We start from the raw sequence: 25,103 nt of genomic DNA on the forward strand, positions 1-25,103 counted from the left end.
ATGTGGCAGCGGCGGGTAGATAATATCGTTATTGTAATGGAAGGACAATTCAGCTGCTTGTACACGCTTTTTCACGATTACGGTTACCGTTATACCGAACTTACCAACCCGAGTTATAAGAAAGTTTTCCGCTCTACTTCTCCGTCGGATCGAAGCATGTGCGGAATATTTATGAAGCGTTATCGATATCGGGCAGTAAAATAAGCATTTCGTTTTTTCGTACTTTTCAAATGCACCAACCGGAACGTGACTATTATCGACAGAGTTTTCCAGTGCGTGTAGAAATCCCAACGGTCTTTAAAATTTTTCGGTTCACCCTCGGTTCACTCGCTCGTTTACCCCATCCCATTTAAATTACAAATTTTTCCACCGTTTTTCACCGTCCAATTTTCTCCAAATATCTAGGGAATATCACCCGTCGAATTATTCCTACGCTTAGCACGTTATGCGCGATAGTCGGGGGAATTCGCATTGCTACATGTCTGTCCAACTCCGTCACACTGTGGGTATAAAATGTACAAAGTGTCAAACAAATATAGAATATATACATATGTATACATTTGTCCGTTGTTGTACAGAAGCTATCGATAAATTCTAACAATTGACTTGTACTTTTCTCTTTTATTACGGATTCGTGCGGTGTGTAAGGAACGCATATTCTGTACTACATAGGTAATGTAGGGAAACGTGCGAAATTCATTCCTTCAGCTGGAAATAAGCCAGATTATTATTCCGTTCGCTAAAACGTTTTCACGATTGAGAACGTTTGTTTTTGCAAATTACGTAGGCGATTTTAATTCCTACCGCAGTTACACAGCAACGGCGGGTAGATCGGCCAAATGTGCCATAATAACGCGAGAGTTTTCCGTTACGATGCATCGGGTAACAGCGAACTCGAAACTGAATTCAAAGCGCCGAATCTTACCGGGGTTTGACAATAAGTGAAGCAATATTTCTAATGGATCGTAACAGCGGGTGCCAAGTTGGTAACGGCGAAGCGCACTTAGCTCTGATATACGGGCCACGAAGTTTAATCGAAGTATTTTCAATCGATGAGTACGTCCGCGGTATTTTCAAGACCGGGGAAAGTTTACCACCGATGCATAATTTGTACACCGGAATTCCGTATCCTCATGAAATATTGATGTAATCAATTTTTCCTACCAATATCTTCCAATCGTTGAAACGCCTACTGGATTAATATATTGTGGATAAACACGCGTACGATGCAATTTCGTTATTCACGACATACTTTGGTTAACAAGTCAATTCGGCGGTGGCTTTATCTTGAGCGATGTTGATCGAGTCAGCGGCATAAATTTACCATCAATAATTCACTGTGCCGTATAATTAACTTGAGATGTTGTTACATAGGTACACATCGTCGTAGAGAAAATAAAATAACTCACAACGAGTTGAATATACTCTGCGAAATACGTCCGCTGGATAACTCGCGATTTTTGCTCAGCTATCCAGAGAACATGATTAATTTCTTTACGCGCGATTGTAACAATTTTCTTTCACGTGCAATCCGTTGGAACGCAGCATCAAACTGCGCGCTGTGCCGGCTCGATCCAATTACCATGGATGTATATTTCACTTTATTCATACTTTTCGAAATCTCGCTCGAGTCGAGTAATCGGTATCATAACGAAGGAAAGCTTCCTTAGCGTTGACTGTATGGGCTGGTCGGATTAGCGCGCGAGCTGGCTTACACAGGCGCAACACACGTGCAATTAATCACCTCTTCCGATATAATTTGCTCCGAACACAAGACCTGTACGCTCTTGGAATAATACCGAGGACTCAGACGTCTCGTAATTCCGGGTGCAGGAGAAAGGGTCAAATCATCTCCTCCTTGCACATAATTCCCGATCAATTTCGACGGAAAATTAGAATTATGCTTTATCTCCGTTCCGCACGACGCAACATGGTGCGGAACGGTTTGGTACATCGCGGCTGGAAAGTCAACGGACAAATTGCCATCACCTCGACGATATTCTTTCGCGACATCGATCAGCGAGCGGTGAAAAAGATTCGAAACTGCAACCTTGTTACAGTCAGCTACGCTTTGCCGGAAGACATTCAAAGCGATTTCTTTCTCCGTTCCCAGGGAATTCTGCCAGGTATCCCAGTAAAGTTCGCTAAGTGGAACTAATTCCCTACATGAAAAACCTATTATCCGACCTTCTGCTCACTTTCGGTATATAATCGGATGAGTGAAATCAGCGACCAATCGTCTGAATATCTGAGTTTATTATTTTATGTTTTGTTTTTTTTTTTTTTTTTTATTGTTGTTGTTGCATTTTGCTCGTTATTATACGACTGGTATATGTATAATCTGAAGCATAGTTATTCGTCACACTGCAGTTTCATTACCTACACCAGACGACTACAAGTCTTTTGAAGCACACCTAGATAGAAAGTTGGGATCCTTGAGATATGACACCTCTTAAAGCTATATGAAGCCGAAAGCTGTGAAATTTTCATTTTTAAGAAGAGACTAGCACTTCAGAATTTTTACTGAATTTATTCTTTTGTGCAAAGCGATCCAATACTTTAACAGTTTTTTACGATATTGATTGCTAAGATTGTTTTGAAATTGTTGGATAAGGTTTTATTTTTTCGTGCTTTTGATATTCCCGCTTCTAGCTGACTTCTGCAAAACCATTCAATCCCGTTTAATTATTGTAGAATGCCACGAGTATTTTTACCGATATGTTCCCAATTCCTCTTCTCCCTATTAGCAAAAATTTAATGAAAAATTGATTTCAAATGGAAATTCTACCTCTGCTGAAAAGTTATTCGTATCAGAGAACGGTGGATCTGATTGCTATTTATAAACCTGGAGTGTGCCTTGAATTCGTCAATATTCTGTGTAATGTGCGCAACTTTTCATTGCAGAATATCGGTGATATTTCGAGTGCGATCTGCGAAAGCGGTGAAAATCACCGACATGAATCTGCTGAAGCGATTGGGCGTTATCGTTGCGATCTTTAGCGTATTTCTCATGATTCGCACCCTCGTCGCACCCCCTGTTGTCATCGTGGGGCGAACGGCGGACGACCTCAAAGCCTACCTCTGCAGAACTGATTGGTGGGACCACAGCTTCACAACTCGTGAGTATACGCAAACGCTTATATATATGTAAAAATGGAAAAATTAACGTTGTAGATTTTTATCAAGCAATCGTAGCGCGGAGCTGTCACGACGATGCTGAAAAACGTTGGATAAAAATTGATGTAATAATTTTCTGAGGCTCGTGGTAAGGGGTGATGGCAAACGATACAGTTGTACCTGGTACATCACACGGATCACACGGTTTGGAACGAGATATTCATTCCAAGTTAACACAGAACTGATATATACATATAACTCGGTGGATGTGTTATTAAAGCGTAGTGTAGAAGCTCGTTTCGGAGAAAGGCCTTTTCTCGAAATGTGTACCTAAACTCAACAAAGCTTCGGATCAAATTCCAGAGATCTCGTTAAAATCTATGCTGTTTGCGCTACTGCGCTGAACTGTGTTCGTGCTTTAAGTGAAACTGCTAGACTGTTATACGAACCGACATTTGTAAATAACATTTTCTGATACTAACAATGGGTGCCAGTTTTCTCGACTCGAATAATTACCGTCCAAGCCTCTCGATATCACGATTACTGGGGTTCGCAACGGAGGATGAAAACGAGTCTCTGGTATATTGATTCGGTTCGATGCCTTCGAAAATTGAACGGCAGTGTAGGAGTCAAAAGCTGGTTCTCGCCTCCAGCGAGCCGGCTGAGAGAAATGTTCTGCTTTAAAATGGCAAGACTTGTTTCTGTCGGAGTCTGACTTTCCCCTAAAAACATCTCTAATTTATATGACGGGGCAGGCTTTGCTTCATTATTATCTTTTCTTTGACGTACCTGTCCTGTTGCACAAACAGTCTTCATTTATTTAGACGGTACCAACACATTCTCTCGACGCTGAAGAGTAATGCTTCTTGGTCACCACAAAATTACGTATCTTGTTAAACGTCCCGTGAAATGTCTGCACCGTGGCAGAACAAGTACTTTAATCAGGCTGGTTCTAATTCGAGGGGCTTGTTTGAGTTTAAAAGACGCGGACAGGTCGAGAGAAAAAACAAACAAAAAGGCAGTTATGACATCCGAATAACGAATCGAGCCAACAACGTCGAAGTTTGTTTGAAATTTATCACGTCGTCACCCCCTTAAGGGGAGAAATAGGTATAGGACTACGTTTTTTTAGTGACTTTCATGAATTTTTTTTTGGTAAGAAAGGAACGTATATAATCAATTGAAACCTTGAGAACATTTTATACATGTATTCAAAGAAATATCTTAATTTTTTTTAAAGTATTTCCTCTGAAAACGTGGAAGGTATCAGCTAAAAAAATTACGATATTCATTTGAATATATTTACAGAATGTTCTCAAACGTTGAGTTAATTATATATATATATTCCTTTCTTGTCAAGAAAAATTCATGATAATCACTAAAAAAAAAACGTAGTCCTAAACTTATTTCCCCCTTTTAACACTGGTGTACAAAAAACGCTTTTATTTTCTCGAAATTATTTGCCTGACTCGGTCGGGCTTTAGCTTCTTACATTTTAGCGCACATTCAGCCAATTTTTGAGTGTTACGCTTGTCGTAGGATATCATGCGAAATGATGAAGAAATACGGTTACCGCCTTTCAAGGTTTTTCCAGGAAATTATTATCACCTTATCAAAGAATCTCGAGTGGCATAATCAGTGTAAATTGAGTGCAGGGTGTGGGAGAAATAAAAAAATTGCGCGTTAATACGTCCGTAGGTACATACGTATACATGTATGTACGGTGAAACCGCGGTACGGAGATTCGAATTTGTTGAACGCTGGCAAGGCAGGTAACCTTGTGACAGTTCTTTTGAATTTGTTTCGGCGTTACGAATGACATTTTATTATCGAACCACCGCCGCCGAATCAGTCAGAACCGTATGATTTCTTCTTTTTGTTTTTTACAGCAGGCTTTTCCCGCGGGTTCCCCCTTTTTACATTTTATACGTTACGAACAGCGGAGGGGAAACGCGGCTTGGGCAGATCAGTGGACCGTTATAATTCTCGGTGAAATGTCTGTCACCGGATTAATTGCGCAACGCGCAAAATTCGATTACAATTTTTCTTTTGTTTTTTATTTTAATTTTTTTTTTTTCTCTCTTTTTTTTTGTTGCTCTTCCCTCCCTTTTTTTCCATCCGACTCCCCGTTCGCATGAAATGGGACCGGCGCGAGCCTGCCACGGGGCTGTCGCCAAAGTTGGTGAATTCGATAAAAGGACTTTGACGATGAGGCGTACACGCGGACTCGCGAAACATTCGCCACGGTACGTTATGGAATTGGTGTATGCGCGTGTCACGCGAACAAACTTTTTTAAACTTTGTAATTTGCGTAAACAAAATAATCTTCTTCAACGCTACACCGTTCAGAACTTCGGACAAGCCGCTTTCTGCGCAGGGATGCCTCACGTACGCAAAGCTTGAGTATTGTCTCGTCGAAATTCGAAAACGAATCTTGTGTAAAGGGTGTCCCATTTTAAATGCACGCCTTAGAATATCTCGAAAACTAGAGCTGCTGGTGGAAAATGATTCAGACAATAATTGGTTGGTTCCCAGGGGGACATAAATTGGTGATATCAGTTCAGTCGTATCACTGCTTCTTAAATGGAAAACGTTTTTTTTTTTTTCGCTGGAAACAGTTTACCCTACAATAAGAAAAATTCAAACATAGGTGGTAAAAGTGCCCTGCATTTTCGCTTCGCGAATTATAGCTAGGCAAAATAAAAAGTCCGTAGTCTTCTGCTACTTTTAAGTATAATATATGTATGTATATATATATATATATATATATATATATATATATATATTCAGTATGACAAATAGCCACTCGCTTGAAATTGAGCATTGTTTTTAATTCACTGGAACGAGCTTTCTGTCTCCGGAGGATTTGATCCAGTTATTTCCGCCGGGATGTTTCGAGGAATACGAAGCCATTACAGGAGACGCTGACACGATACGAAGAGGAATGCTTTCAACTCGCTGCCGACACCCGGAACTCAATTCTCGACGGTCATTAAAATTGGTACAAGTAAACGATTTCTGGATGTGACGTATAGAATCGAAGCGTCGGTAAACTGAACGGAAATCTGTTTTAGATAGTCTTATCGCCAATTTTACACGTTACAGAGTCTCTAATTTTTCGCCAAAAAATAATCGGACCTCGATCAAATCTCTGTTGATTCCTTACAAAGTGCCCTCAAAATTATAGTCTGGATTATAATTTATCGCGAGGCAAATCAATCATCATATTTTACGTAAGATTTATTTCCGCAGTGAAAATATTATCGTTGAAAAATTTTATGCCCAATAATACTCGGTAAACGACAAATGGTGTCATACGTTAATGGGCACGCTGAATATAGGCAGCCAAACTTTGTTCCACCGAAAATGATATACATACCTTATACTCACTTCCAGTAGGCGAGCTGTATTGAATTTTTGTAGGAGATTAAACTTTGCAAGCTGAAAGAAGTTGAAGTGAGCTTTTAAGCTGCTGATGAGTCGAAAAGAAAGTTGGCGATAAAATTTGCATTTGACTATTATACGGTGTTTCACTTTTTTTCATTGCGTGCATGATAAAATACACATTATAATATGCAGAGAACTGAGAATGACGGAATCGTGTGCAGTTTAAAAATTGAAAATTTTCGCCGGTATCGCCGAGACGGAAACTGGACCGTGTCTGATTTGAATGCAAAATAATTTCTTTATAAATTCGCGAAAAAACTTGGCTGACGCGCTATAGACATACCTGTGATAATCATCAAATACACGCGTACTGTATTTTTCTATCCTGGACGTCAGACGAAAAGGTTAATTGGTTTCTGATATATTGCGGTGATGTGGAAAATCAGTATTGCAAAGAACTATTGGACATGGGAGAAGAAGTAGTCATAAAGCGAAAACTTCTCTCTAAGTTCCCGTAGCGAATTAATGCCATGGCCAACCTCTGCACACGAGCCAAACTTTTACGTCGAACCAATCACCCGCCAAAAGACTTTTGCGATTAAGCTTTTCATTTGTTAATACACCAGCCGAAACGTCGCTTTATAGCGCCGATTTGGTACTTTTCGAATAAATAGAATTAAAGATGAAAAAAAATTGTAATAACAGCCATAATAATCTCCCAGTAATTATTCGAAGCCATGAAAAAGCTTTAGAAATTATAGATACAACTCTCTGGCTCTGACTGCCAACAATAAATTAAATCCCTATAACGGAGTTAGAGATTTACGAGTTCGCATTAAAGTCCGCTGTTTTTATTATTTAAGTATGTTATTCGGTGGCATCGAAAAGTAAGCATCCGATGAAAATTAAAACCTAGTCAAACTCGGTAGCTGTAGTGAATAATACGGCGTAACATAAATTCGCTTAAGCATTCCACGAGAAATACAAAGGGGTGTAAAATGGATAGTCTCGTTAATTACGGCTTTCGTACAAAAAGCAAAAGAAAAGTCGAGTTAAAACCAGGTTCGCCAACAAGATTTATTCAATTTTTTCATTGCCGTTATACGTTTTCGAAATAAAAGACGTACCTGCGCCGTTCTGACACCAAAACATTTCGCATGACGGGTGGGCATGACGCCAAAAATCTTTCGCCCGATCTTGATGATATGCAGGGGTGAAATGGCGAAATAAACCTTTTGATCGCGAATCGCGAGTTCCGAAGTAGGGCAGAGCTCGTAAGATGTAAAAATTTTGTTTTCTTCACGCAATAATGTACCGAAAAGAAAGTTCGCGTAATGAAACACAAGTATAAATAAAATAAACTCATTCGCGAAGCCCGTCTGCGGTGATTTAACTTTTGTCACATTTATGGTTACATTTATTATCATTATTCCTTGATGGAACAGTGGTGCTAAAGAGAAATTATTATCCCTATCAGTCATGCAATTCAGTTTTTCAGTTTACGCAAAATAGAAAAAAAGTTAGGACTTTGCATGGAACATAAAAAGTGTGACAAAAAAAAAATAAATAAAAAGGGAAAAAAATTGTGTCACTATAGCGGCTTCTGTGACCGAAACGGTTGAAACGTGAATATTTCACGAAACAAGACGATTTGCGATCGTTGTACTGAAAAATCAAATAAAAAACAAAACCACGACTTCAGTCAAGTCGGCAAGGATTTAATTGAACAAAACGTGAAACTAATGTGGTCGACGTACATACATACATACTCATACGTGTAGTGGGGATCTTGTACAGGGAAGCGAGCACAGACACTGTGTAAACATGCGCGTTTAGACACTGCAAAGATTGCCGTCGTGTGTTCAGCAATTGCTTATTCGGTGAGTGATTTAATTTATTCGTTCACCGGAATGATAATAATAGGGTTGCACAGCCGAAGCGTGGATGTTTTACTATGTTATGTATGTATGTAGGTGGTATTGAAGGTAGGTAGACGTTGTTTGTAAAAAAACGAAGTACGCGTAATTGTCTTATGCAGTGTTTGACATTTGACACGTTGTAACAATTTGGTCGAGTAAATTGAAAGACTTTGTCTGCTGAAATTGCAAAGGTGTTTGAAATTTTATCGCGCGTTTGTGTTAGTGACCATAAAAATTTTGTTTTTCACCTTCCGAATGTTCGTTCAAAGGCAACGCAATGATGAAACTTCGTCCCCCGTTACGTTTCGTCGGTTTAAAAAATTGTTCGTTACTACGGTTTGATTAATGATCTTCAACAAACGGCCGTTTAAACATGAAAGGGTAACCGAAAATTGTCAACCCTCGGGCAAATTCTAGTAGTTACACAACGATCGAGGAGAGCTTAAAAGACCGTTAATCGTCACGTTAATTAAACAGGATTATTGAAAATAATAACGAGCGTAAGTGGATATGGATTATTCGATAAGTTCGGCGATTAGCAAACGAGCAATCAAATACTAACAGAATACAATTTATTTACAGAGAGAAAATTTTTGTTATGCCTAGGTTTACGTCAAATTATTTCATTCGAAGCAGAAGAAAAATAATTATTCCCCCATATTCTAGTGAGCTAAATTCTTTTAATCATCTTTTTCTTGCAGTCAAATTTTGTTTCAAACGGTTCAGCTTGCACAGCTTATACTGGGTTCACAACTCAGACAAGCCTTTTTTTCCGGCCAATATACAAGCAAAAATAATGCGTCGAGAAAAAGAAAATTCTTCGAAAATAAATATAATGAAAATTTACGATCCTGTTTCGGAAGACATTTCAGGAATAATTCATTCTGCACAGTGTTGAGGAATGAGTGGAAATATATGCTTGAATTTTGACTGCGAATTCGGGGCTGTGAATGAAAGTTATTGTGTTGATCGAATTGGATACCGTGAAACCGTGATATTGTTTGAAATGGCCACCCGCTTCCATTAGCAAAGTCGTAGTTCTCCATTGCTCCAGAAAAGTTTCAAAGCAGTTATCGTCGAATCGTTAGACGTATAACGTCATTCATATACCTATCCGGCCACTTTGGAAAATTGACTGTAAATTTACGGGCTACCATAATTTACATATTTTCCATATCGTTAGCAGAAATGTCTCGATAGTAATTGATTGTGATTCGTATTCCGAGGATACGGTTTCTATTTTTTTTTTTTTATTTTAACCCAGATTTTCAACCAATATCAGGTGAAACGCAAGGCTGGTGGCGATTCATCAACGCGGATCCCGATACCGTAATCCCGATCCAGCCAGTCCCTCGCATAAGTGACGTGTAACCAAATTATCCTCGGCTTTTGACGCCTCAAGCATGGATCTGGTTAGGGAAGCCGAGGGCTGGGATGGCCAAAAGTTGCGTTAGTTGGCTCGCGGGTCACGCCGGCGAATATGGGGTTAGGATGAGCGGATTGCGAGAGCAGTTTATAACAGCTTACGTCACCCAGACGAGGTGAACCCGGCTTTTGCAAAGCATTTTAGCGGCGTTATACATAATGTCGTAATAAAAACTTCACGTTCGGCGTCGGCTGTACGTAATTAGAATTATTATTCGATGACTCTTGGCTGATCGCGAGTGCTACGAGGGTCCGTGATGTCAGCTTCCGGTTCGCGCAAAAGAAGGAGGGGACAGTTTAGTTTTTCTTCGTTGAAAAATGTTTGGTAAAAAAGCTGATTATTTTGTGCTTTCTAGAGAACGAGAGAGAAATAAGGCAAGAGTAAGCGAAGCCAGGTATTCGAAGCGGCAAAAAAGCACGGACGGATGCAAATTTCAGCTCCTCGACTCGGCTGATATATTGCTGAAACTCCGCTCTCCTTCCGCGGGTCTCGTTACGTTCTGTGTACTTATTTTTTCCTTTATTTATTTTCGTAAATTTCCTCGCTCTTTTTGACAATTTTAATAATTCCTACAAAAAAAATCAGGCCAAGCGCGTGCTAAAATTCTTTGGCAATAACAAACAAAGAGAGAGAGAGAGAGAGAGAGAGCGACTGGTGTGTAAGCTCGTGAGGTGAAAAGTTCGGTGCTTTCGACTGCTGACGGATTATAATCGGCAGCGTTCACTCTTGTGGACCGGGTTCACACAGAGACGATTATGGATTAGTTTAGAAATTTTCCATCAAGAAATTCCGTAAAAAACCTCCCTCCGTTCAGGTAACAAGACTATTTTCAATTTCCTCGATGCTCTCGCTATCAGTCACACGGTCGTTCCTTCGCTGGCTTGCGAAGTGAAATTTTTTCAAAGTGCAACACATCCGAAGTATCGTCTCTGGAAGAGCAGACGTCGCTACGCCCGACTCGGGAGGGAGAGATATTATCACCCAGCGATCACCTCCCTTTCCTCTGTCTCAGTTGTTAACCTTTAATCAATTCTCCACAAAGCAGCGCTGCATAACTTCACGAGATGGAACATCGAGTCATCGGGGTATTCGCCCAGAGTGGGGTTCGGCAGATTGGTATGTTTCGAGGACCGGAAACCCATTGTTGGCGAATGACTTTAGCCTCAATACCGTTGTCTGCGCTCTTCTCTCCAAACTTCCGACGAAGATCACGGGTACTCGAGCAGCTTACCGGTTACTTAGCATCGAACGATTCGCTTCCGCCGTTTCAGAGTCCGGGTTCAAGAAATTCCAGTGCATCACCGACAACTTCGCGGCTACGTGTTATTCCATTCTGGAAAAGCTCGTCAGACGTACGGCTTAAATTCCAATGTCGAAATTACTTTGTTTCCCGCATGGTAGGCGCCTGCTTGGATTGCTGTCGTCTGTTTTCGTCCTCACCGCAGGTTATCGCGTCTTACATATCCTGTAATGATATTTCTTTCCACTCCAGTTTTCCTTTATCGCTCGCACCTCTGGGTGTAATTTCTTAGCATTATCTAGGCTCGAGTTACTTGCTAGTTCAATTTATATTCCACGTCGGCTCACATACTATGTACAGCTTTGGGTGCTCTTAGGGGGCTTATATCCCTTCGCGCAAGATATACTTCCTTCTGCACGTTTTTTTTTTTTTTTTTTTTATCTCTTTATCTCTCCTGCCTCGTGTCCTTCGGTCTCCCTCCAGTCACGTAAACGTAGACTCGTCTGATAAGTGGAACGATGTTTGCGAGAAAGTGTTTTCTCATTTCTTCGTCTTGTATTCTCTGCGCAATTTTATGCAGATAAGTTGAACGTTTTAATGACCAAGTTGAACAGCGGCGTTGCACTTTACCGAAGCTGGTTCGCCTTCAACAGTCCTCTCTGCAAATAAACGTTGACACAGTCAGCGGTGCATCCTTTCTCGGAGATAATTACATCTCTTTGTACGAGTCCTCTTATATGAAAATAAGGCATCGTGATCGTTGATGGAATAGAAAGCCTAGGTATCACGCCGATGTTCTACCTACGTATACCCTCTGGGGATAATTCTTAGTGGATGAAAAAGGCTCGCGGCAGATCGTTATAACAGCGGTGACTTGAAAAAGTGCTTTCGTCGAAGAGCGGGGGAAATAAAATGTTCAGGGTTTATTCGACTTTCCAGCGTCGTACGAGGAAAAAGAACGCGAAATAAGTGGGCGCACCGCGGTGATGGAGGTAAATGGGCATGTAGGTATGTATTCGTACAGGTACATATATATATATATATATATATATCTACGTGAGATTTCTATTCACGTGCTTATTGCGCGGGTTTACCGGGAGGAATTGCATATAACTGAAAGCTCGGGGATTAAGGCTACACGTCAGGAGTTAAGCAGGAAGCCCAATAAACCAGCCATTAGCCAGCATGGTCGTTTAATTCTACTGCAGTGTAATAAGGGATGATACTTCATGGTTTTCAGAGCTCGGGGTGAACGCTGCATGGAGATCATTTTTGTTGCGTTGGCAGCTTTTGCCGGAGAAGTAAAGTTTTTAGAAACCCGCAGAGTTTAAGGAGAAAACTCGTGTACCACGTAACGACGCACGTCAACGATACAACTTGAAGTAATTCCTGCAAGAGCGGTTCGTTACGGCTCAGATGGAAAATATTCACGGGGTGTGCTGCATAGTGTATAAAAGCGGTCGGAGATGAGAGCGATAAATTGAGTGTGCGACATTTTTTAACCCTTTATTATGTCTCGTTGCAGTGGAGGTAATGTTCCTGATTTGGGGAATCAGATTGTGCATCGTAGTGAGAAAGGCGCCCTCGGAGTTCAACGAAAGTCGTTTCATCTCAATGGCGATTTACAACGAATTTCTACTATCCGTATTCCTCAACGTTTCAATGTGAGTATATTTAATTGATTTGTACCGCGTACTCAAAATCACCGCTTGCAATTCCGTCATTCGCATCTTATTATACCTCGGGTAGTACACTTTTCGAAATTTTGACTATCATTTGACTACTCAAAGCCGACGAAAAATGGAAAATTTAACGCAGAGTCGGCATAAAGAGACATGGTGATGGATAAATAAACCAAAATTCGAAGCTGGGTGGTTCCGTACGCCGACGAATGTCTTCCCAAAAACGGAACTCGCCAAAGTGAATGATGTGATAGGATAAAGAAAATCTGGTAATTCTTGAAAGCTCAAAGTTTTGCTTCACCATCTTTTGATGGTAACAAGTCAATTCACAGTCGACTTATACACCATTGACTGGCAACTTGCAACCTAGCGGACATTCGCGAACGTAAGGTCGACACGTAGTAAACTATTGGCTTCGAATAGTTGATTAGTTGACTTCATTTTCTACCGGCAATAAGCCAAATGCGAGTCGACCGTGTGCTACTTGGGATTCGACTCAACGAGCAGACAGACCATAAGCGAAGAATAATTATTGGAAGATCGTTTGCTACGCCAATTATGCTCACTCTGAGTATTTTGTCAGACTAGCTTCTACTATACGTATACGTACAGTAATATTCATTAAAACCTTAACGTTTCGACTAACTTTGTTTTCGCTCCGAAACAAAATGAGAATTCGATTCTACAGGAATTATGCGACAATGACTAGCGATGCAGCCGACGCTCACGTCGTCATCAGAACGGGATGCACGTCGGCTGCATCACCGGTCATTGTCACACAATTCGCATAGAATCGAACAATCATTTTGTTTCGGACCGAAAACAAGGTTGCCGGAAGAGAAAGGCATTAACGAATATTACTGTGTATACAGCACTAGATGCGTAATGAAGGTTCGCATAGAGAGAGAAGCGGAGGAGGAGGTCTAACGCCATCCGCGTGGGAGAGATAATCTCTGAAGGTGCTTAACTCTGTGTACAGTTTCTATACCTTGAGTTTCATTCGAAAGTCCAAAATCCTCGCGTAAGCTACCGCGACATTTTATCCCGTTACACCAACTGCATGCTTATTAGGAGTTTACCGAAGTAACTTGGTTAACTTTTCGTGCAAATTCTAGAGCCAAACGTGGTGTCCTATCAGGGATAAGCAGAGCATTAGATTAAATTTATCGCATTATAGTCTGGGAATAGGGATTACAATCTCGCCACACAATACTCACCTACGTGACATTGATCGTTTACTATACGGATGCCAAATTGCATCAACGTATCAAAGCGCGTGAGCGGGTTACATTGTATTCCTAATCGGATTTCATCTTGGCTGTATTCCTGATTATACCTTTGATCGACCGAATTGAAGTGATCTTACGTCTCTGTACACAGCAATTCATTGAGGGAATTTCGGAGTGCTGATGCCTTAAATAAATCGTGGCTTACACACTTGTCTACCTGCAAAGGCAGAACAGCAAAGACTGACATTTCACAAATTTCACAAAACATATTTATCGTCACGATAGTATCTTTAACAAATTAGCGTCGATTGATTCAGGATGTAGTTATACTTCCGCAAACTTGAATTAAATTTACAAAAATAACGCGAAATTAATCATGGCTTCTGATTTGACATATCGTTAATTTGTCTGCTGTGTGATTATACGTAATACTGTTATCGGAAACTTATGCATGAGCAATTTATGTAATTTCGAAATTTTTTGATCGTGAGTTGGAATTGCTGGATACCGGTGAAAAACACTCGTCAATGGTTGCGTGAGATTGTCAATTTTGTAGAGACTTTTAGTGCGTTTCGAAATAGTTTCCAAACTTCTCTCATTTACAATCACCGGGTCCAGGGCTGCTTGCGCATGCATATAACGCGTAAACACGGCACACGCGCACTTCAAACACCATCATCCTCTACCGACGGTGACGGCCAGTTGGCCTGTTTCACGAACCGGAGTCGAAATCGCGTTTATGGCCTCCGCATTCCGCATAGCAGGACACTTAGCGAATTGCCGCAGCCCTTGTCGGGTCATTACAGGGGATGCCTGCCGGGAGGAAATCGAGGAAAAGTGTCGTTTCGAGTCCGAACCGTCGCAGGAGAGAAATTAAAACATTATCGAAGTTGCGTATATTTCTATAACTGTTCAGTCAACCGGCAGATGTTTTCGGGAGTAGGAGATCCGGTTTGCGGCCAATGCGCCGTATTTGACCAGTCGTACAAAGCGTTTTAATTTTTTCTGGTACCTACAAGAAATCTATTCGGTTATCAATCCGATCGCAACAATATCTTCTGCAGTCAGTATCGGTACAGCTTTTGTCTACTCAATTGTTCGATGATTAAATTTTACAAGGATCAAAGCTGAACAAACACTTTTGTGCCATTTGTGGCTAGGAATATTTCCTTGCACGTAATGTATGTCGTCACGAATGGTACGATTAATGGCCACATGCGGTACTAAGGTGGCCAAGAATGGTACGACTATCCCATTACTGTTTTTTCCTTTCTTACCTCTGATGCTTAAATTAATGACATTATTTCGAGCTAGCGAACGAGCGGTAAAAACTTTACCTACTCCCCGTTTAATGTTGTCTCTTTCCTACGAATTTACTATCGCAATTACGTAGAATCCATACCACTTCCTTATTTCTGCGTCAAATGAAAATGGATTGGAGTGTCTTTGTTCGGAATTTCGTGTCGAACAGGGCTGTCGAATCCTTTTTTGTGTTTGAAATACTTGAACTTCGATACTTGGAGCTACGTACGGTAACGTCGAAATTAACTAGGGCACCCTCTTAAAGACATAGATTCATCCCATATTTGGAGTAGAACCATAACGGCTCTATTAGCAGTGAAAGTAAAGTTGAGAAGTTCACTTGCTAAATGAGCTAGAAAAATTTGAATATAAATCAATATCTATCAAAAGCGTAACGAAATAATTGCATAAATTTATTATTTGGCTTAGTTTCATTATTTTGTTATTGCATGAGCATGCGGTGCATTCAGTGCCAAAAATTTTTATCTTCTGAATTTAAATGATTAATTTAACATTTAATTGTATAAGATCTTGCTTTCTTACTCTGCTTACTGCTTCGTTATAATCATTCGAAACGAACAGGTTTACAGAGAACAGCTACGGAGTAAAATCTTTAGTCCGTTGGGCAGCTACGAGGTAAAACTCTGCGTCTGCTAGCTAGATGGATTAAAATCAAGCAGATATAGGAAAGCTACATGGAGTAAAATCCATTATTAGCGGCGGGATATGGTAACGAGGTAAAACTCGGAGTTCGTAAAAAAATGCTAGGAGCAGCAATTGCGAATTAGTGCGCATGAATTTGTCTCGATCACAGGGCCTGCGTAGAAACCTGAATCTGTGATAAGGCAGGGACGACAAGCCGTCAAACTTGCGTCTGTAAAGTCCGCTACAACGGAGTAGAATCCCGCATCAGCCAAACATATAGATAGTTAAATTACAGGGAGCTTCGATGGGAGCTTTGATTAGAAAAAGATTAACCATCCACCTTCGTCTTTCCAGCACGGATCTTCTTTTTCTTAATTATTTAAAGGTTCGTTGAAGGTCGTAAGAACAAGGACTTGCACTGGCGTGGACAAGTTACCAGCATTCCTCCAGGTGTCTAAAAACCCACGAACGTTACAGTACATGTACATACCATAACTACGGAAAGCTCTTAAATTCTATTTATGAATCGTGATTATTGTTTTGGCTCGTGCAGCTGGATTCCATTTCGGAAAAAGGGAGACAAACGCGTAGGGTGATAAATTTAGTGTCATCGAAACTGGTAACGCCTTTTTTGCCGAAAACCGCGGAGGCAGTGATACACAGTCTGATATTTATAACTCACTTTTTTAAATGCGAAATTCGGGGTGGTTCATAATATATCAAAATACTGTCTCCGCACCTCCGGGTCACGCCTCGAAGACACTCTCCCAGCCTCTCTCTGTCACCCTCAGTGTCTCACCCTGTTTCTCACCGTAACCTTTCTGCTTGCAGGGAGGGAATAATATTACCAGTAGTCGAACTTTTTCCCGATACCTGCTTCCGAATGATCGCATCTACACGCCTGACACTCTTTATTTATGCCCGTATTTTACTGTTTCAGGTTGTTTTTACAGTCACCGGCTAATCCGGATCTACTCTACATCATATTCTTCTGTCACACCCAACTGACCGTCACGCTCTTGTTGTGTCTCATTTTTGGAAGCAAGGTAAAATTCCGAGTAATCTTATATACGAGGCATTTCACTCCACCCGCTTCCCAACCGACTACGGACGACCCTCATCATCGGTGGTTTTTTTTTTTTTTTTTTTTTTTTTTCGGACCACGGGTTCGATTTTTACTGCTCTTGAAAACAAGAAAATCCAATTTTCGCACGAACAGCCCCAAAGCTTCAAATGTTTCTCATAAATTCTTTCTTAAGAAATGAAAATTTTGAGACCAAGATGGAAATATAGAATTGAATATAGAGAAATATTGAATTGAATATAAATTTAAAAAATACAAATTTACATTTCATTCGTTTTTTCTCATTTTTCAGTTACTTGCTTCGCCTGCAGCTTCTCAATCAGAAGCTTGTCCATTTACGTCTTGGTCTTAAAATTTTCGAAAAATGTATTTGCACACTCCACACTATACTTGAGAATACAAAAAATCGCCGATGCTGAGAGTCACACGTGCGGTGGAATGCCTTATACCTGTACACCGTGTGTCTTTATAATTCTCTGCTAATAATATTTTTGGTTAATGATATCGGCAGAGTAATCTCGTTATCGATCTTGAAACGAGTTCTGCAATTGCACGCCATTTTATCGTTGGAATTTACTATTATTCATGCGAATCCCATTTGAGATCTCCCACGTTTTGTGCCCATGTCCGCGATTTAATATCGTTCTTAACTCAAAGCGCTCGTGACTTGGCTGCAAATCGAAAACTTTAATAACTGCGGAATGTTAGTGTTCCCAACCTGTTACACTAGTTCGGAAACTCCGTTCCTCCGATATAATTCACATGTTATGCAAAGCGTAGTCCGTGGTTGGTATTTGCAGGAATATTCCAAGCGAGCGCATTTATACAAACGTGTATTAAGCCAGTGAAATTCAAAGCCATTTTCAAAATGCCTTCTGCACTCAAACTGAGTTTAATCCGGTTTCACAATCGCTGCTCGGCGTCATATCAGTTGATGAAGCAATTATTAGTGCAGAGGAGAGTCGATTGCCTCTCAATTTTATTCGTAATCACATTGTCGATATGCGGATCAAGCAATCAATTTGTATTTTGCATCGAATGTATAGACAGTTGGATGATACTTGTTAGCCGGTGTGTATTGTTAGCGCTTTCGCGTCAGCATCGGCTGGAAATGAATCCTTGCAACAGTGGGCGGAAAGAATCATTCGCTTCAAAGGCTCGTAATGCGGATGACCATAAAGATGCGCTTTGATACCCTGGAGGGGAAATTTATCTCCTTACTTGACGAGTAAATTGAATTACGCACAATTAAACGTCAGCCTAGATCCCTGGGGAACAATTCGTCACTCTAGCTTCCCTCGGCAGCCGTGTATATCCACCACGTGAAATGCTGACGGAAGTTATGAAGAAAATAATACGTTATGTAAAGATTTCTTTGTTCTTTTTTTTTAATTGTTTCATTCTTTCGACACATGTACCCGCGTATTTTCCTTACTCGTGTACCTACAGGCGTACATGGTATTTCGGGGTGGTGACAAGGAGGATTCTGTCGGCAAACTTCCTGGCGCTACGGGAAAGTTCCTGGGAAAATCCTGCCGCACTCAAGGGACGAGTAACCAGACAAACTCCATTACCTTGCAGCAAGGTAACTTCACTGAAGATATCGACGGATTTTCGGTAAGGTCAAAAAAAAAAAAAAAAATATTCATAAGATACTCCCCCACTGAAAATTTTAAACAATCATCGAGCAAATGGTACAGTCTTCTCATTGTCGTACACCAGAAATTCACGGTGTATGTACATGGAATTTTTCAGTGGACGAGAATCGACGCATTAAAGCGGAAACCACCTCCGTGTAATCTCGCTTATTCGCGTATGAAATTTTAATTTTTTTATTTGAAGAGCTAATTATTCGAGTGCTTCATTTCCCAGAGGCAGGTTTGAAATATAAATTTACTTTTTCGCTCGGGAAGTAAAGATGTGCGCACATAATTATAAAAAATGAGGTGACACAAGGGGATGAAGGATATTTATATTAATTGTTTCGAAATTCAAACATCACTGAAGTTGATACAAAAATCAGCAAGGAAAAGCCATCTGAAAGCTTCGGCTCCATTGAGCTGCGAAAAAGTCTTGATCGTTCAATTTGAAAGACGCGTGCAAGACGTTTAAAATTAAATTAGTGCACTAATTTACACATTTTGGTAGGTACGTTACTACTAACGAAACGAATGTGTGCAGCTGACCAAACTCGGGAGATTGATTTTCGATATTTTCTATCTTTGAGGTATGCGAAAACAGAACGTCAATAGGAAATCCAGGGTAAAACATCGCGGATTATTGAACGCGAAAATACAGTCACGTTTTTGCGAATTTTTCCGTTTTAAAACTCGGTGGAACACGCATCGTTCGGTCCCGTTTACAACATCTACATACGATCAAAAGATCAACACAAGTCATTCGGCCAACGTTTTTCAAAGTGTATTTTTTTTTTTTAAGACTGTGAAAAGCATCGTTATGCTCTATTGATCTTTTCTTTCGTCGTTTGCTTCAATTTTGCGCACCCGTGCACGTCCAGGGAGAAATTAAGTGAGATTCCGAGGTAAAAGAAAAATGTTGAAAAATTAGAACGCCAACCTTTCAGGTATCGTTGTTAACGTACTTAAATGGAAGACCGCAAAAGGTCGGAGACTTTTCAGAAAGTGAATAAATATTTTGCGAAAGAGAATTCAGACCCGATCACATCCATCGATTTAAAGTCAGATCATTGACGGTTTAATTCGAGACCAGTTATACGTTGAGAAGGAGGTTGAGAAAGTGGAACGTGAAAAAGGCGTTAACGAATATGAGGCATTTCACCCCAAACAGACCTACGTCTGACCCTCACTATCAACGTTTCCTTTTTATTTTTAAATATGGTGTAGATTATATTTTTAAAAAAACCGTGTTTCGTCTAGTTATAGATTTTTTAACTATGTATTTGATTCTTACTGCTCTCAAAGGTAAGAAAACTCACATTTCGATTGAATAGCCCCAATTGGCTAGCGTCAAATTTTTTTCGCGAATTCTTTACTAAAAAAGGAATATCTTGAGATCCAGACGGGTTTGGGCAAGCTTTTGTTTAAGAAGGTACAGACGGAACAAGTAATTAAAAAGTGGGAAAAATCGAATTAAATATACATTTAAGAAATACTCTATATTCAATTCTTTTTTTCTCAGTTTTCAATTACTCGTTTCACTTGTAGCTTCTAACCCAAAACCGCAAAAGTGAGAAAAATAAAATAGGATGAAAATTTATATTTATAAATTAATAATTAATTTGATTTTTCTCACCTTTTAATGAATTCTTTCGCCTGTAGCTTCCAGGCTTAACCAAAAGCCTGCCCACTTCCATCTTGGTTATAAAATTTCAATTTTTCAACAAACGTTTCATGAGCGAGAATTTGTAACCAATCTCTTTATTCGAAAACTGAGTTTTCGTATTTTTAGGAGCAGTAAAAATTGAACCCATAGACTAGAACATCTGAGACTCGGTGAAAGATGTTTATTTTTGTACACTCTACACCATACTTGAAAATAAAAAAAATCTTCGATGTTGAGGTTCTGACGTAGGTTGGTTTGAGGCGGAATGCCTCATATGGATCATTTTTCAGGTAATTAGAAAAAATTCTTACCTTCTTCTACCCAGAAAATTACTTATAACAAACAGGTGTAATACAAATATATAACGATTTACTCTTGGTAAATAATTTTCCTCCCTGTACTTCGTCGTATCCTGAATATAATTTTTTGAATTTGTACAGAGGTCTAAAAGGAACATTGAAATAAAAAATCTGTCCGCATCTAGACTGCGAAAACAATGAAAAAAAGATTGCCAGGCAGAAATTTTGCGGGATCGCTGTGTACATCATCAGGCATTCAGGATTAATTAGTTTACGAGTGAAAGTGGATACGAGATCGAAGGTTTATAATTTCCAGGTCTCTTACTGCGTCCGCATTGCGTGAGTTTCGTTTTCCGTTGGCTGTGTTACAGGATGAATTTCGTCGGATCTACACGCAGCTCGAGTATCTAAAAAATAAAAACATGCGGCTGGGCAACCAGCTCGTGGTTGCAAAAATCGCAGCGATGCAGGACGCGGCGAACCGAGGCGAACCTCAAATATCAACGATCCAGGCGGTTTCGTCGAGTCTGCGATTGAATAACTTGAGCATTTCGGAGCCGGTATTAGACCCGGAAACGAAACAGCGGGCCAAGGATAAGGAGGTGGCAAAGAATTTGGAAAAACGAAGGGACGAAACGGTGAGAAACGGTTCGAGGACTAAGGAAACGAACCTTGACGCAAAAAATACCAACACTCCAGAGATAACGGTGGACAAGGTGGACTCGAAGGAGATACTGGACAGAAAACTCCTCGAGGGTGACGACAAGGGGACTGGCAAGGATACGGTTTCCGAGTCCTTGCAAACCGCAGCTGCTCCCGTCGTCGGGCAGGAAGACATCCCCGACGTTGGCGTCGAGGTTAACAGAGTTAAGGACGAGGCGGTCAAAGATAAGTGTAAAAATAAATCAGGACACGCCAGGACTCACGCGATAGTTATCAATCTCGACGACAAGAGTAGATTTTCGGAAGAAGTCACCGTTTAAATAAGCTCGAGGAAAAGAATATGTATAAGCAAATTTAGCTCACGCACGTATATCTGCTGATCGGTCGCTATAATTATAATATTAGATATAATATCGCAGCTTTGTACAACTTCGAAACGGCGCGTTACGAAAATCATTATCGTTGTTATTATTGCTGTTACTATATTATTCATTTTTTACGCATAAAAAATATAAATATATAGGTATGTATATAGATATATGTATATGAACACGTACACGCGTACGTGTATATATATATATATATATATATATATACATACACGTGTGTAATTAATGATTCTTCCAATAAATACCGCCGAGTATTATTTCACATATACATGTAATAAATGTATACGTGTAGGCTATATGATATTGTACATAAAATCATTTCTATATTACGTATAATACATGAATATAGTCGAGAGTTTAATTTGTAAATAACGATATGCTTATACAGATATATTTATTGCGTATAGTTTGTTGAAACTTGCCTAGGATATAACAATACGATAATACGGGAAGGAATAACGTGAACAAATATTTACCTACCTGGTAATACATACGTGTAAATGTACAATACTATATTTAAATTTTAACGAAAATTTAAAGGGATACGATTGAAACAATGAAGATAGAAGTAAAAAAAACGGAATTGTAAATAACATATACGTGTAATAATATGACAAATTTTCGTCACTGTCACGAAACATATATCAATAATTTAACGGAACGATGCTACCCGGATTGAATGATGTGATGAAACAAAAGAGACACGTGATTTCGAAAAATAAAATTTCACCTTTTATATCGCAGCTGCGCGTGCAATGGATATAAATTTCAACGCGATCCCGCGTCGCGAATATCACAAACTAAAATTCTCACTTCGCTCGAAGGATTTTTTTTTTCTACCGTAGTGTTCTCATCGCTTTGTCTTGTGTGATCTGTTATTTGCACGGTCTCAACAGGGGCCCAACCTGAGCCCCGTAAGGCCCCCTTTGCGACCGTCGATCAAATAATTATTTAGCATATACTTTCAAACGTTTAATTTAATTATTACGTATGAGGGAGTTTAAAAGATTTACGAAAAAAACGTGCGCCCCACAACTTGTAATTCTATCTCTACACTCTTTCGCTATATCGCGATGAAGTAGCTTATATTATAAATAAACCTCGTATACTATATATTCCTATTGTACTTCATATTTTGAGAATTCTGCCGCAAGCAGATACACACACACACACACACACACACACACATAGGTACATAGATATAGCGTTGTAAATAATGGCAACAATAATAAGAATAATAAAATTGAAAATAAAAGTTATACAGGACACACACACACACACACGCACACGCACACAAAATAAATGTATCATACGTAAATTTTAAGACTTTAGAATGTTGCAATTGATCTAATCGTAATATCAAATTCATATCATATTTTGACGTTTGTCATGCATCGCTGTATATAATTGAATATATACAATGTGCAATGAACGACGAGATATGTTCTGTTATTATGTCAAATATATTAAATTTTAAAGGATGTGACGGATCTTGCAATAATTCGTAATCATATCTATAATACCGTGTGATTGAACCGTCCGTGGAAAAAATTATAATAAATATAAGCGAATGAAATGAAACGGAACATACCTCGGCAAATTGTGCATTACCTAAGGTGATATATACGATCAAAAAAACGCATTCGTTTGTTCAAACTTTAAGGCTTCGTGATCTTGCAGTGAGAGGTCAATGTCACGAATAAAAAAAGGTCGGACCGATCGTGTTAGGGAAAAAGTATAGAAAATAAAAAAATAACGATAAAAAATTGTTGTGTCGAGTGGAGAAAAAAAAAAAAAAAAAAAAAACGGGCCACGCCTCATAGTACATCGAGTTTTAATCCTGTTACTTTGTATAAATAAACGGCTATATAATGATCGGAAGAGGAAGCAAAAATTTATCAATAAAATAAACATAGATTTACGAATACAACGATAGTCTTCGTACTGCAATAATTATTTCTGAACGTCGTTTTCTATGTGTTTCAGTATTCACTGTGTGTCATTACGTATCCCACGAATTATACGAATGGTCACTCAATGCCTATAATGCATAAGGTAAGTGAAATTTGTCGAAACAATTTCTAATAATCGCGAGGTATGTACGAAGTTTGGGTGATTTTTAGACTTACCTGGATGTGTTGTCAGATTTTCTCATACGTCATGACCTCATAGAAACAAAATGTAATATTTCGGTGCGTCAATTGGCCAAAGTTGAATCATATTGATCAACATGGAGATTTAAAAAGGTAGAAAATCGGCCTCAATTTTATGAAAAATTAATCGTTCCGCTTGTCTTAAGTAAGATTTCTTATCTTCTTCCCTCAGATTCTTACTCCCTCTTCTACTCTCCTCTTCTACTCTTTTCGTCGTGGTGATGCCCGTTTAATTATTATCGCAAATTGAATTAGGCGGAAATTTGTAGCCCTTAGACACAAAAAGCCTCTCTATTTAAGAGCTGACAATTTGGGTCGCTTATAAGTATTCACGACTTCACTTCGCAGAAGCGTATCTACCGATACACGGTAGTCCTGAAAATCTGTCGGAAACACCATTCAAATCCGTTTCGGCCATGTCCGTAGCGGTTCGAGGTTTAGCGAAGAAATCCACTGATTTTAAGAATAATGAGAACTATTTCAATGCCGTGAAAATGATTCTTCAGGTCAAAGCGTTTCGTCTAAAACAGCGTCGATCGGTTGGAACAACTTTGCTACGGTTATAGACCCAGAGAAATATATTCGTAAAATATTTCACAGTCAAATTCTGGTGCTGGCACATAATCAACATGGCCGCCGTTAACCCGCTTGCAATTTTGTTCTGGCTATACGATAGCTTTCAGCGCTCGCCACTCATGAATCAAAAATTGTTCAGCCATCATTTCAAGTTTTGATAGATAGAATGAAAAAAAAAACAAAGTTCGGCTGGTGAAAGCCACTCCTATACGCGTGCATACTCATTGCCTGGGTTAACTCAGTCGGAGCAAAGGAAAAAAATACTAGATAAAGATGCGCGAACAGCCTCAGTTGACCCGGTTCCTAATTTCATACCATTTTCGAATTTAGTGTCATTATGACAAATGAATATTTCACTTGAATACATCCGATATGTGGGAAATAAAGCGTGACAGAAGAGGAGGATGAAAAAGCGTCGGTAGAAGCGTGTCAAGTATCTCGCCTTTGGTAAATACGTACGAAATTCCGTGGTGGAATCATCTGCGAATCGCAGTACCGGCAAGAGTCGACCATTTTCAACAAGCGTGAAGCGGAAAACGCGATCGCGTCAAGCGCGGTAAATAGTCGGACGGATCGTTGGGCTGGGATCACGAGCCGATGAAGGACCCATTTTATTGACCATCGTCGTTATTTCTTTCCTCGTTCCCCGTCTGCTTCTAACATAAAATCGTTCAGCAGCACGGCGGAAG

General features: G+C 39.7%; 1 protein-coding gene across 2 annotated transcripts in view; it reads left to right on the plus strand.

Annotated features, from left to right (window-relative positions):
* LOC107221729 (probable G-protein coupled receptor 158) overlaps positions 1-23,531 on the plus strand; it is a 149,019-nt gene extending 125,488 nt beyond the window's left edge. Inside the window, exons 9-13 of one of the 2 annotated variants that reach the window (XM_046740823.1) lie at positions 2,905-3,119; positions 12,615-12,753; positions 16,888-16,993; positions 18,481-18,648; positions 21,005-23,531. In XM_046740823.1, coding sequence (XP_046596779.1) covers positions 2,905-3,119; positions 12,615-12,753; positions 16,888-16,993; positions 18,481-18,648; positions 21,005-21,616 — 1,240 coding nt within the window. In that variant the 3' untranslated portion in view covers positions 21,617-23,531. The remainder of the gene's footprint in view (positions 1-2,904; positions 3,120-12,614; positions 12,754-16,887; positions 16,994-18,480; positions 18,649-21,004) is intronic. The other variant, XM_046740829.1, reaches the window with a different exon arrangement.
* Positions 23,532-25,103: the final 1,572 nt, after the last annotated feature.

The sequence above is a fragment of the Neodiprion lecontei genome, chromosome 1 (assembly GCF_021901455.1).
Source record: "Neodiprion lecontei isolate iyNeoLeco1 chromosome 1, iyNeoLeco1.1, whole genome shotgun sequence".
In the NCBI taxonomy this organism is placed as follows: domain Eukaryota; kingdom Metazoa; phylum Arthropoda; class Insecta; order Hymenoptera; family Diprionidae; genus Neodiprion; species Neodiprion lecontei.